The sequence below is a fragment of the Ruditapes philippinarum genome, unplaced genomic scaffold (genome assembly GCF_026571515.1).
Source record: "Ruditapes philippinarum isolate M1 unplaced genomic scaffold, ASM2657151v2 ctg1206_1_1_1_1, whole genome shotgun sequence".
Classification (NCBI taxonomy): domain Eukaryota; kingdom Metazoa; phylum Mollusca; class Bivalvia; order Venerida; family Veneridae; genus Ruditapes; species Ruditapes philippinarum.
The window spans coordinates 52,085-70,342 of record NW_026858413.1 but is presented as its reverse complement, the minus strand read 5'-3'; the positions used below and the strand labels follow the sequence as shown (position 1 = coordinate 70,342).

The 18,258-nt window shown below is 34.9% G+C and overlaps 1 protein-coding gene across 5 annotated transcripts in view; it reads left to right on the top strand.

The window, feature by feature from the left end:
* Positions 1 to 18,258, top strand: part of LOC132753131 (myosin-2 heavy chain-like) — a 78,359-nt gene that overhangs the window by 42,616 nt on the left and 17,485 nt on the right. For all 5 annotated transcript variants that reach the window (XM_060743566.1, XM_060743565.1, XM_060743564.1 and 2 more), the window contains 4 exons: positions 6,766 to 6,835; positions 10,787 to 10,880; positions 15,261 to 15,347; positions 16,612 to 16,689. In XM_060743566.1, the coding sequence (XP_060599549.1) occupies positions 6,766 to 6,835; positions 10,787 to 10,880; positions 15,261 to 15,347; positions 16,612 to 16,689 (329 nt within the window). The remainder of the gene's footprint in view (positions 1 to 6,765; positions 6,836 to 10,786; positions 10,881 to 15,260; positions 15,348 to 16,611; positions 16,690 to 18,258) is intronic.

Sequence of the window (18,258 nt, the reverse complement as noted above, 5' to 3'; positions counted from 1 at the left end):
GTTTAGACAGTGTCTAAATTACTCAAAAATCCCGATAAAGAGTGGAAAGTATACGGACCTTTATACGGAGAATGGAGCGAATAGATGACCACTTTATATCTCAGGTCATCATTGCAAACAGAAAAATGGTTTTGGTATATGATCCGCAGATATTGAAAACTAAAAAGAGTACTTTCTGAACAATGACCCTAGTAAAATGTTTCATTTATATTGCGACGTCACGCACGTCATTTTGATTCATCATCACCTTGCGCCGGATTGCGCACCCCTTGTGATTTGTAACTGTCACAGAATTTTTATTTGTAAACATATTGTATTGAGTTTTTCACTGTTTATTAAGGACATATTTTCAAATATGTCTCTTGTAAAATCATATACGCAAATTAAAAGATGTGAACAGTAGAGCCGCAGTCCACGAACTTTTTGAATAGCCCTCGTACTTCTACGTAATTAATTTTCATTTTAAGGCATCACTAGAATGTTCATTAAGGATTCTTAAGCACTATTAAGTGTTGAGAATTGAGTACCGCTCATCCCGGTGCTAGGGGGCGTGAGGGATGTTGCACTTATTCATTATCTCTTATGTACAGACTCAATCAAACCGAGTCTGCAATTCTTATGTAATTTTGTTGTGATTAATGCTTCCGAGGGATCACTTTGTTTCCAGAATTTTTTACTTGAGTCTAAAATTATCAACGCCGCCTTTCCTTGATGATCTTGTTTATCATATTCTAAAATTATCAAAATTGACCAAGAAATAAAAAAAATAAGTAGGGGGCGCCATGTTTCTCTTACTGAATTTCAGAGTGTGTTTTGTGATTTTTTTACTAGGGGATCATATGCCGTTTTTCATGGTATGGCACTTACGTGTCTTATTGAAGGTTCCATGATAATCACCATATTAACACATCTGCGGATGTTTCAAAATTCAAAATTGTACCAGTTCATGTTGAATTTTGCTTAAGCCGGTGCTAGGGGCGTGGACGATAACTTGCTCTTTCCATTACCGTCCATGAGCAGGCTCAATCAAACCGGCCTGCAACATTCTCAATTTTGTCGTTTTGAGCGTTCTTTAGGGATTCTTATTTTCTCTATTTTACAGAAAGTAACATGATAAACTTTTTAACGAAAAGTTAATTCATTTTGATTTAATTCCTTTTTATTATTTTTAGGCATTATATAATTATATATCGTAAATCGTATTAATCACACTTTTATTTCAATCCAAAATTATCAAAATATATTACGAAATAAAAAAAAAGTTTGGAGGGAACGCCGTGTTTTTCTTACCAATTCGAGAGTGTTATTTTCAGACTAAAAAAAACACAAAAAAATCAATACATCTATTTAATTCATTTTTATTTCCGAGGCATTCATAGAAAGCTTATGGAGTAATCTTTCATTTGATACAAATTATATTGGACTTTTTATAGAAATAAAAAAAGTTAGAATGGACGCCCTGTTTTCCTTCACTTTATTGAGAAATAGGAGAAAGGCGACGGGTATTATACCTGTCCGTACATTTCCATGATAGAAGATCGTAAGTACTCAGAGAGGGGCGGGGCGTCATGCATGACTTAAAATCGTTTAACTTTGTGAATCTACTTTTGTCATTTTAAACATGTAACTGTGTAAATGTACTGTTGTAGTTCTACGACTGGAAACACGTTTTATCAAATTATATTTTCTGCATTCGAGTTTTACATTTCATTTGTGTTTTTCAGGTACATATATATATCTACAAGTGTGTAAACATGCTTATGTATTATATGCAATGGTAGATACGAACTTGTAAATGTGTGTTAGGTCAGTTGTTAAGATTTACATGTAAACTTGTTATTTAAAAGCATACGCCTTCAATAAAAAGATTGGATTAAGAGGCATATCATTTGCTGTGCACGAATGCAATCAAAAATGCTAGACATACATGTTCACATTTTCAAAAGTAGTTTTCAAAAGGAACACATTACATGTCTGGAATTTTGGCAACGATCGCCCTCCATAGTTATGGCCCTTGATTAGATATGCAGTATGCATATAGAGCAATAATTGTTTCCGCTCTTCTTCTCTGCAATACTGGCTTTAATTCAATGAAACTTTATGAGAACCATCTATACCGAGATTAGATGTGCATATGGTCTCCTTGTTCCGGTCCAACCCCACAACACACAGGTATAATATGTCCCTTAATTAGTAATGCAGAATGCATTTAGAGCAATAATTGTTTGCGTTCTATTTCTCTGCAACTACTGGCAGGAATTCAATGAAACTATCTGAACCATCAATACCTAGAGGAGATGCTCATATTGTTGCCTTGTTCGAGTCAGACTTTTCATCACAGAGTTATGGCCCTTGATTGGTTTGCAGTATGCATATAGAGCAATTATTAAATGGTTTCCGTGCTATTTCTCTGCAGTATGCATATAGAGCAATAATAGTTTCCGTGCTACTTCTCTTCAACTACTGGCCAGAATTCAACAAAACTTTGTGGGAAGCATCAATATCAAGGTGAGATGGGCATATTGTTGCCTTGTTCCAGTCAGATCCTTCAACATAGAGTTATGGCCCTTGAATAGTTATGCAGTAATTATTTAGAGCAATAATTGTTTCTACTCTATGTCTCTGCAACTACTTGCAGGAATTCAATGAAACTTTATGGGAACAGTCAATACCAAGAGGAAAAGCTCATATTCTTGCCTTGTTCATGTGAGACATCTCAACACAGAGTTATGGCCCTTAATTAGGTATGCATTATGCATATAGAGCAAAAATCATTTCCGTGCTATTTTTTCTGCAACTACTCACAGGAATTCAACAAAACTTTATTGGAACCTTCATTACCAAGATGAGATGGGCATATCATTGCCTTGCTGCAGTCAGACCCTTCGAGTTATGGCCCTTGATTAGTTATGCAGTATGCATATAGAGCAATAATCATTTCCACGCTATTTCTTTGCAAGTACTGGTTGGAATTCAAAGAAACTTTATGGAAACCATCAATTATTAGAGGAGATGCGCATATCCTTGCCTTGTTCCGCTCAGACCCTTCAACACAGAGTTATGATACTTAATTAGTTACATGTATGTAGTATGCATTATAGAAAACTATTGCTATTTCTTTGCAACTGCTGGATTGATTTCAACAAAACTTTATGGGAACCATCATTACAAAAAGGCAATTTGCATCTCATTGGCATGTCCAGATAATACTCATTAACACAGAGTTATTGCCTCTGTTATTGCCCTGAATTTTTATCATGTAAAAAGAATATTACTATTCATGTTTTGATAAATATATTAATAAAGCCTTATGTCTCCAGTCGTTGTGTTAGTAATAACCAGAATTCCGCAGGGGATATAAATTCAACAAATTTGCTTGTTAACTTGTCTGTTTTTGAAGAAAAAGTTGAGCTTTAATGTAGCCCATTATTCAAATATTTTTAAAGTTATCAACATGAAACTTGAATTACTTGCTAATCATTTAATTTACAAGTTGTAGTTGTTAGACAAGGGGCATAACTCTGGAATAATGCCCCTTTTTACAGAGAATTTTTGTCAAAATTCACCTTCTCAAGACAAGTGTAACACTGAATGCAGTGCTGTTACATAGTTTGAATAGTTCATACTTGGACAAATGTTACCAGAAAGTTATTATATGAAAACAACACAAATAAACATTTATGTAGAAATAATATTGTAAAGAGAGGAAATTGATAAATTTTCTCAAAAGTGAAAGTATTGATTGAAACAAGGGTAAAACAGTTTGAAGGAAATTTTCTATTGTAATATAGATAAGAGATAATTCTGTTTAAAGCATATGCTCTTTTGGGAAATCTTTATTTGAATATTATATGAAAAAAGAGATAAATCATTTTTATTGGTATTCACACATAGTTATTTTCATGTCTTTATTCTTCTGCTTCATTTTTAATGCTTAAGATAAAATTATTATACCCCCCCCCCCGAAAAGAAATTGGGGTGGGGGGAAGTATTATGTGAAACTGCAATGCCCAGATGTTTTTATGTGGCATGTAGCATTGCCTTGAGGTTCTTTACAAAAGTGACATAAATCATGCCCCTGGGGAAAAAAGGCCCAGTCATGGAGTCACTTAGTTAACATAGACTTGCATATTAAAACACATTTAAGTTATCTTGTAAGAAATTAAAATTCTCAGATGATGTACAGAACACATGCTGCTGTGCTGCCATGTGGTCAAGGTTATACTTAAAGGTCAAATGTCAAACCATTTTATGTCTGCTCTGTAAGTTTTGACACTTTGTTCGATCTTCTTCAATCTTGACTAAAATGTTCATCTGATTATGGTGATGTGTAGGACTCAAACTTTGGTTGTACCTTCGTACCTTCACTAGGTCAAGGTCACCTACCTTCGTACCTTCACTAGGTCAAGGTCAACATTGAAGGTATATTGTATGACAATTTTGTAGGGGCTTTGTTAATACCCCATGAAGGATTTACTTCAAACTTGGATCAAATGTTCTTATTACCAATGTGTCGGACAACTTGTGTTCACACTACAGTTCTATATTTCTTTATTGATTTAAGTCTTTCTACAAACTTAAGTTCAAATGAACACCTATCATTATAAGTGATGGTTGGGTATTTTTATTTCTGTGACAGCTCTAGTTTTAAATCTTTAGAAGCAATTCTTATTGATTTCAACAGATTAGATCAAATTTTATATAAAGCTGATAACATCAGAAGGATGAATGTGATCCCACAAAGATAACTCTATATTTTCTCCAGAATTTATAATATGAGCCGCGCCACGACAAAACCAACATAGTGGGTTTGCGACCAGTATGGATCAAGACCAGCCTTCGCCTCTGCGCAGTCTGATCAGGATCCATGCTGTTCGCTATCAGTTTCTTTACATTTAATAGGGTTTGTAAGCGAACAGCATGGATCCTGATCAGACTGCGTGGATGCGCAGGCTGGTCTGGATCCATGTTGGTTGCAAACGCATTATGTTGTTTTTGTCATGACGCGGCTCAATTATAATTTTACTAATCTCTAGGGTAGCCAGCAGAATCTTCAATTTGTATGTAATATTCACAATTTTAGAGAATATTGAGAGAAATGGCAATAATCATTTTTAGGATTTTTATGTTTCAGGGATGGTTTCATTATTATACAGTTATGACTATTTTACTTAGTTGACTCAGTTATCTCATGTACTGCCATATGCAACCTCAATCAATAAATGTTTTACTCTTTAGTTGATCAATAAAAACCTTTATGTCTAAAATCTTTATAGTACCGTGAAAAGGTTTTGTAATGACATAAGAGGTTTTGTAATGATGTTACAGGTTTTTGTACTGACATAAGAGCTTTTGGACTGACGTGAGAGGTTTTGTAATGACATAAGAGGTTTTACTGACATGAGAGGTTTTGTAATAACATAAGAGGTTTTGTACTGACATAAGAGGTTTTGTACTGACATAAGAGGTTTTACTGACATGAGAGGTTTTGTAATAACATAAGAGGTTTTGTAATGACATAAGAGGTTTTGTACTGACATGAGAGGTTTTGTACTGACATAAGAGGTTTTGTACTGACATAAGAGGTTTTGTACTGACATAAGAGGTTTTGTACTGACATAAGAGGTTTTGTACTGACATAAGAGGTTTTGTACTGACATGAGAGGTTTTGTAATGACATAAGAGGTTTTGTACTGACATAAGAGGTTTTACTGACATGAGAGGTTTTGTACTGACATAAGAGGTTTTGTACTGACATAAGAGGTTTTGTACTGACATAAGAGGTTTTGTACTGACATAAGAGGTTTTACTGACATGAGAGGTTTTACTGACATGAGAGGTTTTGTACTGACATAAGAGGTTTTACTGACATGAGAGGTTTTGTACTGACTTAAGAGGATTTGTACTGCTATAAGAGGTTTTACTGACATGAGATGTTTTGTACTGACATAAGAGGTTTTGTACTGACATAAGAGGTTTTACTGACATGAGAGGTTTTGTACTGACTTAAGAGGATTTGTACTGCTATAAGAGGTTTTACTGACATGAGATGTTTTGTACTGACATAAGAGGTTTTGTACTGACATAAGAGGTTTTACTGACATGAGAGGTTTTGTACTGACATGAGAGGTTTTGTACTGACATGAGAGGTTTTGTACTGACATAAGAGGTTTTGTATTGACATAAGAGGTTTTGTACTGACATGAGAGGTTTTGTAATGACATAAGAGGTTTTGTACTGACATAAGAGGTTTTACTGACATGAGAGGTTTTACTGACATGAGAGGTGTGTACTGACATGAGAGGTTTTGTACTGACATGAGAGGTTTTGTACTGACATAAGAGGTTTAACTGACATGAGAGGTTTTACTGACATGAGAGGTTTGTACTGACATGAGAGGTTTTGTACTGACATGAGAGGTTTTGTACTGACATAAGAGGTTTTGTATTGACATAAGAGGTTTTACTGACATGAGAGGTTTTTGTACTGACATGAGAGGTTTTGTACTGACATATTAGAGGTTTTGAACTGACATGAGAGGTTTTGTACTGACATAAGAATTAATTTTCTCAAAGAAAGAATCATTTTGATCCTAAGATTTAATAAACATATAAAACTTCCAAAGTTTGATAGATGATGATAATATGTCATTATGGACATCTTTATATCTTTATAGACAGAACTGATTAAAATTTTGGTTATTGTAATTATGTATGTATGTTTGTGATTAGAATCTTAATGATAATTATGTATTTATTTAAACAGTTGAGACAAAAGAATTAAAAGAATCGTTCTTCAAAGCCAAGGAAGAAATTGAGCATCTTAAAGAAGAAAGGTATGTTAAGTCAAACAAGATTCCTGCCATGTTTTTATGCATATAGGTGCCGTCTTGTTTGTCTGTCTGTTGTGCTTGTCCGGAGCATAATTTGAAAACCGTTGGACATAATTTGTTTTTTATACCCTCACTTGGAGTGTCATTCAATTTTGTATATTTTGTATAAATTGGTTTAACACAGAATAAAAACTGTGTGACCCTATGGAAACATTAATCACAACAAAATTATATGAAAATTGGTTTGATTATTTTTCACTTTTGCATGCTGTAATTCTTAGAGCGGCCTTCAGGTTTTTTAAAGGTTAAATATGTTATTTTATAAATAGTTTCATATAATTGTAAAAACCAAAAGAATTTAGGTTGAAAATGGAATTTACCAATGATAAAATACAAAAACACAATAAGGAAACACTTAGATACCTCTACTGGTCCGCTCTCAATGTTTTGATAAGTAAAGCATGCCCAATCGTTTTTAGTAACAAACATCACTGACAAGCTATAAATAGCTCTCGAGATGCTGTTTTGAACAGTGATATGATGTCTTTTACATGATAAATTTACTGAAATATTTAGTTTGAAAAGACACAGAATTGTTTTTCAACAGGAAATAAAAGCTAAAGGCCCCTTTTTTACGTAATGTTTCTCAGAAGACTTAACTTAAACAAAACTTAAATGGCCCAAGCTTTAATTTAGATTGCCAAATGGTCATCTGTCTGTAAACTTTTACTTTATAAATGACAGGTGAGTGATTTCAGGGCCATTATGGCCCTCTTGTATTAATTTTCTTTTCAGAAAGAGGTATGTTTATAATAATAGATATAATTTACAGTAGTTCTGTTAATATACAAAGGAATTCTAATATTTTGTGGGTTTAAAAGATTCTAGAGATTAATTGAAATATGTTTTCCTGGCATCATGTTGGTATAATTACAGCATAAATCATCCTCCTTTATGCATGCAATTGCATCAATGATTTCATGACCTCATAAATTATCATTTAGCAGTGAAATAACATAATAAAAAATGGCAGTCTCATGCTAATAGGACCTATGAAATTTCTTGTTCTTGCATCTTTAGGCAAGACTTAATGTATGTTATGTTATTGTCCACTTTTCCATTTTTCTCACTGATCTTACAGACATGTTAGTTTAGTGCACTTGTTGTTAAATGGAAATGATGAAGTAGGGCCACAAAAAAATGAAGAAAAGATGACTTCGATATGTTTATTAGTCCCCTACCGGTTTACCGGAGGGGACTTTAGGTTTACCCTCCGTCCGTCTGTCCGTCCGTCTGTCCGTCCGTCTGTCCACAAAACTAGATCCCGCGATAACACAAAAAGTACTGAAAATATTTTAATGAAACTTGATATATGGATAGATGGCAGTATGGAGATTATGCACGTTTTTTTCTTTTCACCTTATGTTGAAAATTCTGGTTGCTATGGCAACAAATAGACTGAAAATATGGCAAATTTTACACATAACCTGGATCCCGCGATAACGCAAAAAGTACTGAAAATATTTTTATGAAACTTGATATATGGATAGATGGCAGTACGGAGATTATGCACGTTTTTTTCTTTTCTTCCTATGTTGAAAATTCTGGTTGCTATGGCAACAAATAGACTGAAAATATGGCAAATTTTACACATAACTTGGATCCAGTGATAACACAAAAAGTACTGTCAAACTTTAAATATAAGTTGCTTGTCATCAACCACGTCATATGTGACAAGGTTTACAGCTCTAGCGCAAAATTTATCAGAAATACCTCCCTTGAACTTAAAATTTTCATGAAAAAAACATTTTTTTTTTTTAATAACTTCTTTTTCTGAATGTATCTACTTCAAACTTCATATAAATGTTTCTTATTATCACTCAACATTTGTAATATAAATGTTTCTTATTATTACTCAACATTTCTGAGTGTTCAATACTCTAGCAAGACTATTTCCATAATTTTGCCCCTTTTGAACTAAGACTTTTTTTTGAGAAATTGGTAATTTTTACTCCAACTTCTTCAATCATGATAGGATTTTAAAAATGTTATATTTTGATAACAGGGATGTTTAAAATAACTTTAGAGTGTCCTTCAGTCCGTCTGTCTTTACATAAAAACTGTTTCCTGTGATCACTTTTAAAGAAATTTTTCAACAAATTTACTTAAAATAGGAACATAAGTGAATGGCCAGTGGCCCTTCAGAATGTTGCTTGGGCTCTTACTGGTAGGGGACTTATGGATTGCTTGCAATACTATGATAATTGCTTGTTTATCTTTGTCTTTTTTTTTTGAAAATTTTATTTCATATTGACTGTGATAAAGTGACATTATGCTCATTTTTTCATTGCCAAGTTGACTTAAATTAGATGGTGATAATAAATGACTAATAATTGATAATAAGAAATTTTGAGATAAATATAAAAACTGCCAGAAATATTAAACAATTGCCTGCCCTCGTCAAAGAAGAGGGGGTATATTGTTTTGCTGATGTTGGTCGTTTGGTCGGTTAGTCTGTCTGTCGTTAGACCACATGGTTTCCGCTAATTATCTTTAAAACTGTTTATCACAAAGTCTTCATATTTCACAGACTGGTTGGTCATAACTAGTAGATGACCCCTGTTGATTTTGGGATCACTTGTTAAAGGTCAAGGTCACAGGTGCCTTAAATGTCAGAATGGTTCGGCTGATTATCTTGAAATCTATTTATCACAAAGTCTTCATATTTCACATACTGGTTGGTCAAAACTAGCAGATGACCCCTGTTGATTTTGGGATCACTTGTTAAAGGTCAAGATCACAGGTGCCTTAAATGTCAGAATGGTGTCGGCTGATTATCTTGAAATCTATTTATCACAAAGTCTTCATATTTCACAGACTGATTGGTCCTAACTAGTAGATGACCCCTGATGATTTTGGAATCACTGGTTAAAGGTCAAGGTCACAGGTGCCTTAAATGTCAGAATGGTTTCCACTGATTATCTTGAAAACTATTTGTCACAAAGTCTTCATATTTCACATACTGATTGGTAATAATTAGTAGATCAGACCCCTATTGATTTTTGGGTCACTATTTCAAAGGTCAATGTTACAACGGCCTTAAATGTCAGAATGGTTACTGCTCATTATCTTGAAAACTATATATCACAAATTCTTCATATTTCACATATTGAATAGCCATATGTTGTAGATGACCGCTATTGATTTTGGGATCAGTAGTTCAAAGGTCAAGGTCACATGTAAATGTAAATTTGGTTTCTGCTTATTACCTTTTAAACTTTTAATCACAAAGTCTTCATATTTCACATATTGATTAGTCATAATAGGGTCACTAGTTCAAAAGTAAATGTCTTTATGTTTCACATATTGATTGGTTATAACTAGTAAGTCTTTATTTTTCTTTTTTCCTTAACTGAACACTTCCATGTTCCCATTTATGGCAAGTTTCTATAACAAAATTACCAAAAATGTCAACGACTAGAAAGGGGGCGTATGTGTCGTACGACAATTCTTGTTATTAACTAAGATACATTCTGAAAGATATTTATAGGAATTTCTGTGAGTAATGCATATAATTGAATATTCATTGAAAGTAGAATATGAATTTAGAAAGCAGTCAGGCAAAATAAATTAAAAAATTTGACTTTTACATTTTTGTTACAAAATTACACTTAATGGGCATAATGTTACCTTAACAGACACAAATAAGGAATTCATAGACTTACTTTTATTAAACAGAATTTTGTTTGATTCATGTTGATTTTCTTGTTACACAATATAGATGCGATAATTCTTATTTAAATTGTGTCAATATGTGTTGTTTTATTTCAAAAATTCTTTAACACTGCTCTCTCACTTTATGTTTTACAAATACTTTGACAAACCTAAATTTCAAACTAATCACAGTTCACTGGATATAGTTTAGTTTTGTTTGCATGTTTTGTTTGTCTATAGGGAGGCTATGATAACCTCACATCAGAACAGAATAGAACAATTGCGAGAAAGCTTCAAAGAAAAATTATCTGAAGCAGATAATTGGCAGGAAAAGGTATGCTACACATTTGAAACATAATATAGTATTCTTGCTCAACTGAATTATTTCTTTTTATGTTATTATTAAGAAATAGGGACTCTTTAGCAAATGTAACACCAGTGACCTTGAACTTAACAGGTGACTCCTAACTCCTCCAAAAGATCACAGAGCATTACCCTTACGAAAAATGGCTACATTGTCAGTGTGTTGTCAGTATATTGCCATATTCTTGGCGAATAAACTTCAGCTCCTTTTTAGTCAATTATCAGTCAGCTACTACTAAATCAGTGTCTTGTCAGGTGGATATCTGATTATTGTCAGACATGAAGTAAGTGTATTACCACTACTAACCATTTTACCATCAGGTCATAAACAACAGGCATAAATTGACATCTTTGGGATTAAAACTGACTATTTTCTTCATTAAACTATTTTCTTCAAATTTTAATGTCCCTAACAAGTTTTAACTGACTGAACTTTAAAGTTTTAGCTTCCTTTACAGTTACTCCGATCAATTTTATTTTTCAACCAATTTCATTCTTTTTTGGTAGATAGATACCTTAAATGGTTCTTATTGTGCCCCGACTTTAAGGGGGCATTTAGCTTTACCCTTGTCCATCTGTCTGTCCATCCATTCTCATTTTGTATTGCACATAGCTCAAAAAGTATTTGACCTAGAGTCATGAAACTGTACAGGAATGTTGCTTAGTATGTGAAGTTGTGCTCCTGGTATTTACTTGTGGATTTATTTAGTGTTTTAAAGTTATTGCCCTTGACTTAGTAAAAATTTGCAATTTTCAATTTTTGTCACATTTAGCTCAAAAGTATTTGACCTAGGGTCGTTGCTCAGTATATATGTAGTTGTACACCTAGGTATTTTCGTGTGTATTTATTTAGTATTTGTAGACTTATTGCCCTTGACTTGGTAAAAATTTACAATTTTCAACTTGTGTCGCACGCAACTAAAAAAGTTTTTGACCTAGGGACATGAAACTTTACAGGAATATTGATCAGCATATGTTGTTGCACCTGGGTATTTTTGTGTGGATATATTAAGTTTTTTGCCATTGATTTAGTAAAAACTTAATTTTCAACTTGTGTCGCGCATATCTCTAAAACTAAAAGGTCTTGTTTATTATAGTGTCACCCGTACTGAAAGGGCCAGCCATTTCTGACTTATGACACAGCTTTTGCTTGCATACCATGTACCTCCCAACTCCTACCACCACCAAAAGTGGGGCGTCTGTGGCCGAGTGGTTAAGGTCGTTGACTTCAAACCACTTGCCCCTCACCGCTGTGGGTTCGAATCCCAACAGGGACTTTGGATTCTTTCATGTGAGGAAGCTATCCAGCTAGCTTACGGAATGTCGGTGGTTCTACTCAGGTGCCCGTTCGTGCCTGAAATAATGCACGGAAGGGCACCTGAGGTCTTCCTCCACCAGTTAAGCTGGAACGTCGCGATATGACCTATACTGTGTCGATGTGACATAAAACCCAAAACAAACAAAAAACAAAACCACCAACAGTATTTCACCTAAAGTCATGAAACCTTACAGGAATGTTGCTCAGCATGTGTTGTTGTGCACCTGCTTGTTGATTTATTCTGTTTTGTTAGAGTTATTGCCCTTGACTTATTAAATATTTGCAATTTTCAACTTGTATTTGACCTAGAGTCATGAAACTTTACAGGAATGTTAATCAGCATGTGTGGTTGTGCACCTGGGTATTGTCATTTGAATGTTTTTTGGTTTTTAGCTCGACTTTTCTATGAAAAGGGGAGCTATCCTACTCGCCCCGGCGTCGGCGTCGGCGTTAGCGTTAGCGTTGGCGTCACACCTTGGTTAAGTTTTTCGTACCACCCCACTTTATTTCAGAAGTATTACAAGTATGGCTTTGAAACTTACCATACTTGTTCACCATCATAACCTCCATCTACAGACAAGAGTACATAACTCTGTCAAGGTTTTTGACAGAATTATGGCCCTTTTTTGACTTAGAAAGTGTATTGAGCTTGGTTAAGTTTTTTGTACCACCTCACTTTATTTCAAAACCATTGGAGGTATTGCTTTGAAACTGACCATACTTGTTTACCATCATGACCTTCATCAACAGACAAGAGGACATAACTCTGTCAAGGTTTTTGACAGAATTATGCCCCTTTTTGACTTAGAAAATACATTGAATATGGGTAAAATCCACTTATTGCCTTAACCCTTTGAGATATTGCTTTGAAACTTTTAATGCTATTTCACATCATTACCCCCATCTGTACGCAAGAGAAGGTAACTCTGTCAAGGATTTGTTTTAAAAAATTAAGGCCTTTTATCGACTTAGAATCTTGGTTAAGTTTTTAGTACCAGTCCACTTTTTGACTGAACTGTTTGAGATATTAATTTGAAAGTTGGAATACTTGTTTACCATCATGGTCCCAAAACATGGGCAGGAGAAGGTAATTCTGTTAAGGATTTTATTTGAATTATGGCCCTTTTTGACTTAGAAACTCAGTTAAGATTTTCATTCTTGTCCACTTGTTGACTTAACCATTTGAGATATTACTTTGGAAGTTGGAGTTCTTATGTGCCATCATGAGACCTATCTGTAAGCAAGAGAAGATAACTCTGTGAAAATGTTTCTTGATTTGTACTTAGAAATTCCTAGTTAAAGTCTTGTGTGCCCTTAACTGTCAAAGTTTTGTTTTATAGGCAAGCACTAAAAAAGTCGAGCGCGCTGTCCTTCTGACAGCTCTTGTTTTAGTTATTACCCTTGACGTGGATTTATTCTGTTTTGTCAAATTTATTGCCCTTGACTTAGTGAAAATCGTCCCATTATGTTGTGTTATTTGTTCCTTGAGTGCTTGAGTTAGAATCAACCAACTTAACAGTATTAATGATCAACATCACTGTGCATCTATGCACCTGGGGTTTTGCATGTGGATTTTTTTAGTTTTGTTACAGTTATTTCCCTTGACTTAGTATAAATTTGCAATTTCAACTTGTTCATGCATAACTGAAAAAATATTTGACCTGTAGGTCTGACAGTTTACAAGAATGTCGGTCAGCCATGTACTTACGCACCTTGGAGTTTGCTTGTGGATTTATTCAGTATTTGTAAAGTTCATGCCCTTGACTTAGTAATCGATTTTTAGCTCGACTTTTCTATGAAAAGGGGAGCTATCCTACTCGCCCCGGCGTCGGCGTCGGCGTCGGCGTTAGCGTCGGCGTCGGCGTTGGCGTCACACCTTGGTTAAGTTTTTCGTACCACCCCACTTTATTTCAGAAGTATTACAAGTATGGCTTTGAAACTTACCATACTTGTTCACCATCATAACCTCCATCTACAGACAGGAGTATATAACTCTGTCAAGGTTTTTGACAGAATTATGGCCCTTTTTTGACTTAGAAAGTGTATTGAGCTTGGTTAAGTTTTTTGTACCACCTCACTTTATTTCAAAACCATTGGAGGTATTGCTTTGAAACTGACCATACTTGTTTACCATCACGACCTTCATCAACAGACAAGAGGACATAACTCTGTCAAGGTTTTTGACAGAATTATGCCCCTTTTTGACTTAGAAAATACATTGAATATGGGTAAAATCCACTTATTGCCTTAACCCTTTGAGATATTGCTTTGAAACTTTTAATGCTATTTCACATCATTACCCCCATCTGTACGCAAGAGAAGGTAACTCTGTCAGGGATTTGTTTTAAAAAATTAAGGCCTTTTATCGACTTAGAATCTTGGTTAGCTTTTTTGTACCAGTCAACTTTTTTGACTGAACTGGTTGAGATATTAAATTGAAAGTTGGAATACTTGTTTACCATCATGGTCCCAAAACATGGGCAGGAGAAGGTAATTCTGTTAAGGATTTTATTTGAATTATGGCCCTTTTTGACTTAGAAACTCAGTTAAAATTTTCATTCTTGTCCACTTGTTGACTTAACCATTTGAGATATTACTTTGGAAGTTGGAGTTCTTATGTGCCATCATGAGACCTATCTGTTAGCAAGAGAAGATAACTCTGTGAAAATGTTTCTTGATTTGTACTTAGAAATTCCTAGTTAAAGTCTTGTGTGCCCTTAACTGTCAAAGTTTTGTTTTATAGGCAAGCACTAAAAAAGTCGAGCGCGCTGTCCTTCTGACAGCTCTTGTTTAGTTTTCAACTTGTGGCACATGTAGCCTAAAAATATTTGGCCTAAAGTCATAAGATTGACATAACAGTGCAGTGTGGGGGCACCCGTGTCCTATGGACACATTTCTAGTTTACAATAAATCGCTTCAATTTAAAGCTAAAAATAAATTAAAATATTTTCAGTTTATTAGCACATGCAGATTAAATTATGATAAAATATAGCTACATATACATTTATATATATGGTAATATATTATTTGCAGTTAGAAGAAGCAATACAAGCAGAGAAAAGAAGACATATTAGAGAATTAGAGGACCTAGAGACAAGGTTAAAGGAGAGTTTTGTCATGGTAATATTCTCAATTGATTCCATCTTATAATCACCAGCATGTTTGTGTAATAGTCCTCCATTGTTGATCATAACATATCCTCCCACTTAGCTGAAAATTGAGAGCATCATATTTTAGCTGCGTCATGACAAAACCAACATAATGGGTTTGCGACCAGTATGGATCCAGACCAGCCTGTGCATCAACGCAGTCTGATCAGGATCCATGCTGTTCGCTATCAGTTTCTCTTCTTGTTATAGAGTTGTAAGCGAACAGCCTGGATCCTAATCAGACTGCGGGGATGCGCAGGCTGGTCTGGATCCATGCTTGTCGCAAACCCATTATGTTGGTTTTGTCGTGAAGCGGCTCATTTGTAATCCAGAGTTGACTTGTTCAGTCCTATGGCAATTAGAGAAGTTTCCTTCTGACATTTATCTTGGACATTAAGTCATATTATTATTTTTCTTGCATATCAGTCAGGATTATCTACTGTTTACACCCGTGCTAGAAAACTCTTATCTTACACCCCCCATGTAATACAAGTCACATGCTTTTAATGATATATTTCCCGCGCGCCTTTTATGAATGAATTGCTTTCTTAGGATGACGTCACTTAACCATTATGAATGAAGTTGTCAGTTTATACGCTGCTATAAGAAAAAAGTGCATAATCAGAATATCAGTTTTCGTAATTTCTGTTCTGAAAATAATTGATATGTAATATGCAAGAAAAAGAATCAAACACCCGCTGTCGGTACAGACAGGAGTATCTAGCTCTTGGGGTAACTGTCCAGCGGAAACTCAGCAGAGCATTGTTACAGCCGTAAACAATTACCCTCGAGCTACATTATTCTGGTCTGTACTGGCAGCCAGTGTAAGATTCTTATATTCTAGCACCTCTGATTTGTGTAGGAATGGTAGTTGATAACATGTATACTGGTTAGCAAGTTAGGTGAACTGACAGCCAAGACATGACCAAAGATGTGTTATAATTACTTTAATAACCAGACAAACAAACTTGCTAAAAATTTACCTGATATATTGAGCTTCAATTGAAATATTAAAGTATGACTGCTAAATAACCTATATCTTTTAACATTAAGGTGCATAATTGATAAGATTTGGGAGTGTGGCATTGTTTTTTACAAACACATTTTGTTTAAGAACTTAAAAATTCAAGGCATGATGTGATAATAATACATAGAAAAATTGGTAAAAGTCTGAAATGTTTGTGACACAGTTATATTTTGGATTTTGGTGAATCATTATGTTTAATGTATTTCAGGAATTAGAGATAGAGAAAGGAAAGTATAGAGAACTTATGAAGAAATATCAAACAGGAAGTCAGGAAACAGAGGAAAAGGTGAAAATATACATTTATTATTTTAGATGGTTAACACACCTTCGACGGTATCCGGACAATTCCCCTCCCGGACGATTCCCCTCCCAGTAAATTTGAATGTTTTTTCACAACCCGGACATTTCCCCTCCCGTTATTTTTTTACGGCGGACAATTCCCCTCCCGTTATTTTATCAACCCGGACAATTCCCCTTCCGTTCTTTTAACAACCCGGACAATTCCCCTCCCGCTGTTGTCAGAGCGGACAATTTCTCTCCCATGGCTATTGAATATATATAATTATTATATAATATTGTTTATTTGAAAGGTATATACATGTACATTTTTGCAGCGGCAAAACAATAAAAGAACAATTGATAAGAACAAAAAAACAATTAAGCTGTAGATTCTTGCAAAGATTCTTGCAAAGAATATATTATGCACATGTTATAGTAAATTGAACTGTCATCATCGTCATTATGATTAGAAAATCATATTCACCATATTGAATCAGTACATGAAGTCCTAACACAAAATATCAGTGATCATTTTGATTTTATATATGATTGAACACATTTGTCGGAATATTCTCCTTTATTATGCCCCCTTTTGAAAAAAAGGGGGTATATTGCTTTGCACTTGTCGGTCCGTCGGTCCGTCGGTCCGTAGACCAAATGGTTTCCGAGTGATAACTAAAGAACCCTTAGGCCTAGGAACTTCAAACTTGGTATGGTGATTGGTCATGACAAGTAGATGACCCCTATTGATTTTGGGGTCAAGGGGTCAAAGGTCAAGGTCACATTGACCTTGTAAGCAAAAACGGTTTCCGATCAATAACTAAAGAACCTTAAGGCCTAGGAACTTCAAACTTGGTATGGTGATTGGTCATGATCAGTAGATGACCCCTAACGATTTTGGGGTCAAGGGGTCAAAGGTCAAGGTCACATTGACCTTGTAAGCAAAAACGGTTTCCGATCAATAACTAAAGAACCTTAAGGCCTAGGAACTTCAAACTTGGTATGGTGATTTGTCATGATCAGTAGATGACCCCTATTGATTTTGGGGTCAAAGGTCAAGGTCACATTGACCTTGTAAGCAAAAACGGTTTCCGATCAATAAGTAAAGAACCTTAAGGCCTAGGAACTTCAAACTTGGTATGGTGATTGGTCATGATCAGTAGATGACCCCTAACGATTTTGGGGTCAAGGGTCAAAGGTCAAGGTCACATTGACCTCTTGGGTAAAAACGGTTTCCGATCAATAACAAAAGAACCCTTAGGCCTAGGAACTTCAAACTTGGTATGGTGATTGGTTATGACCAGCAGATGACCCCTATTGATTTTGGGGTTAAGTGGTCAAAGGTCAAGGTCACATTGACCTTGTAGGTTAAAACGGTTTCCGATCAATAACGAAAGAACCCTTAGGCCTAGGGACTTCAAACTTGATATGGTGATTGGTCATGATCAGTAGATGACCCCTATTGATTTTGGAGTTAAGGGGTCAAAGGTCAAGGTCACATTGACCTTGTAGGTAAAAACGGTTTCCGATCAATAACGAAAGAACCCTTAGGCCTAGGGACTACAAACTTGATATG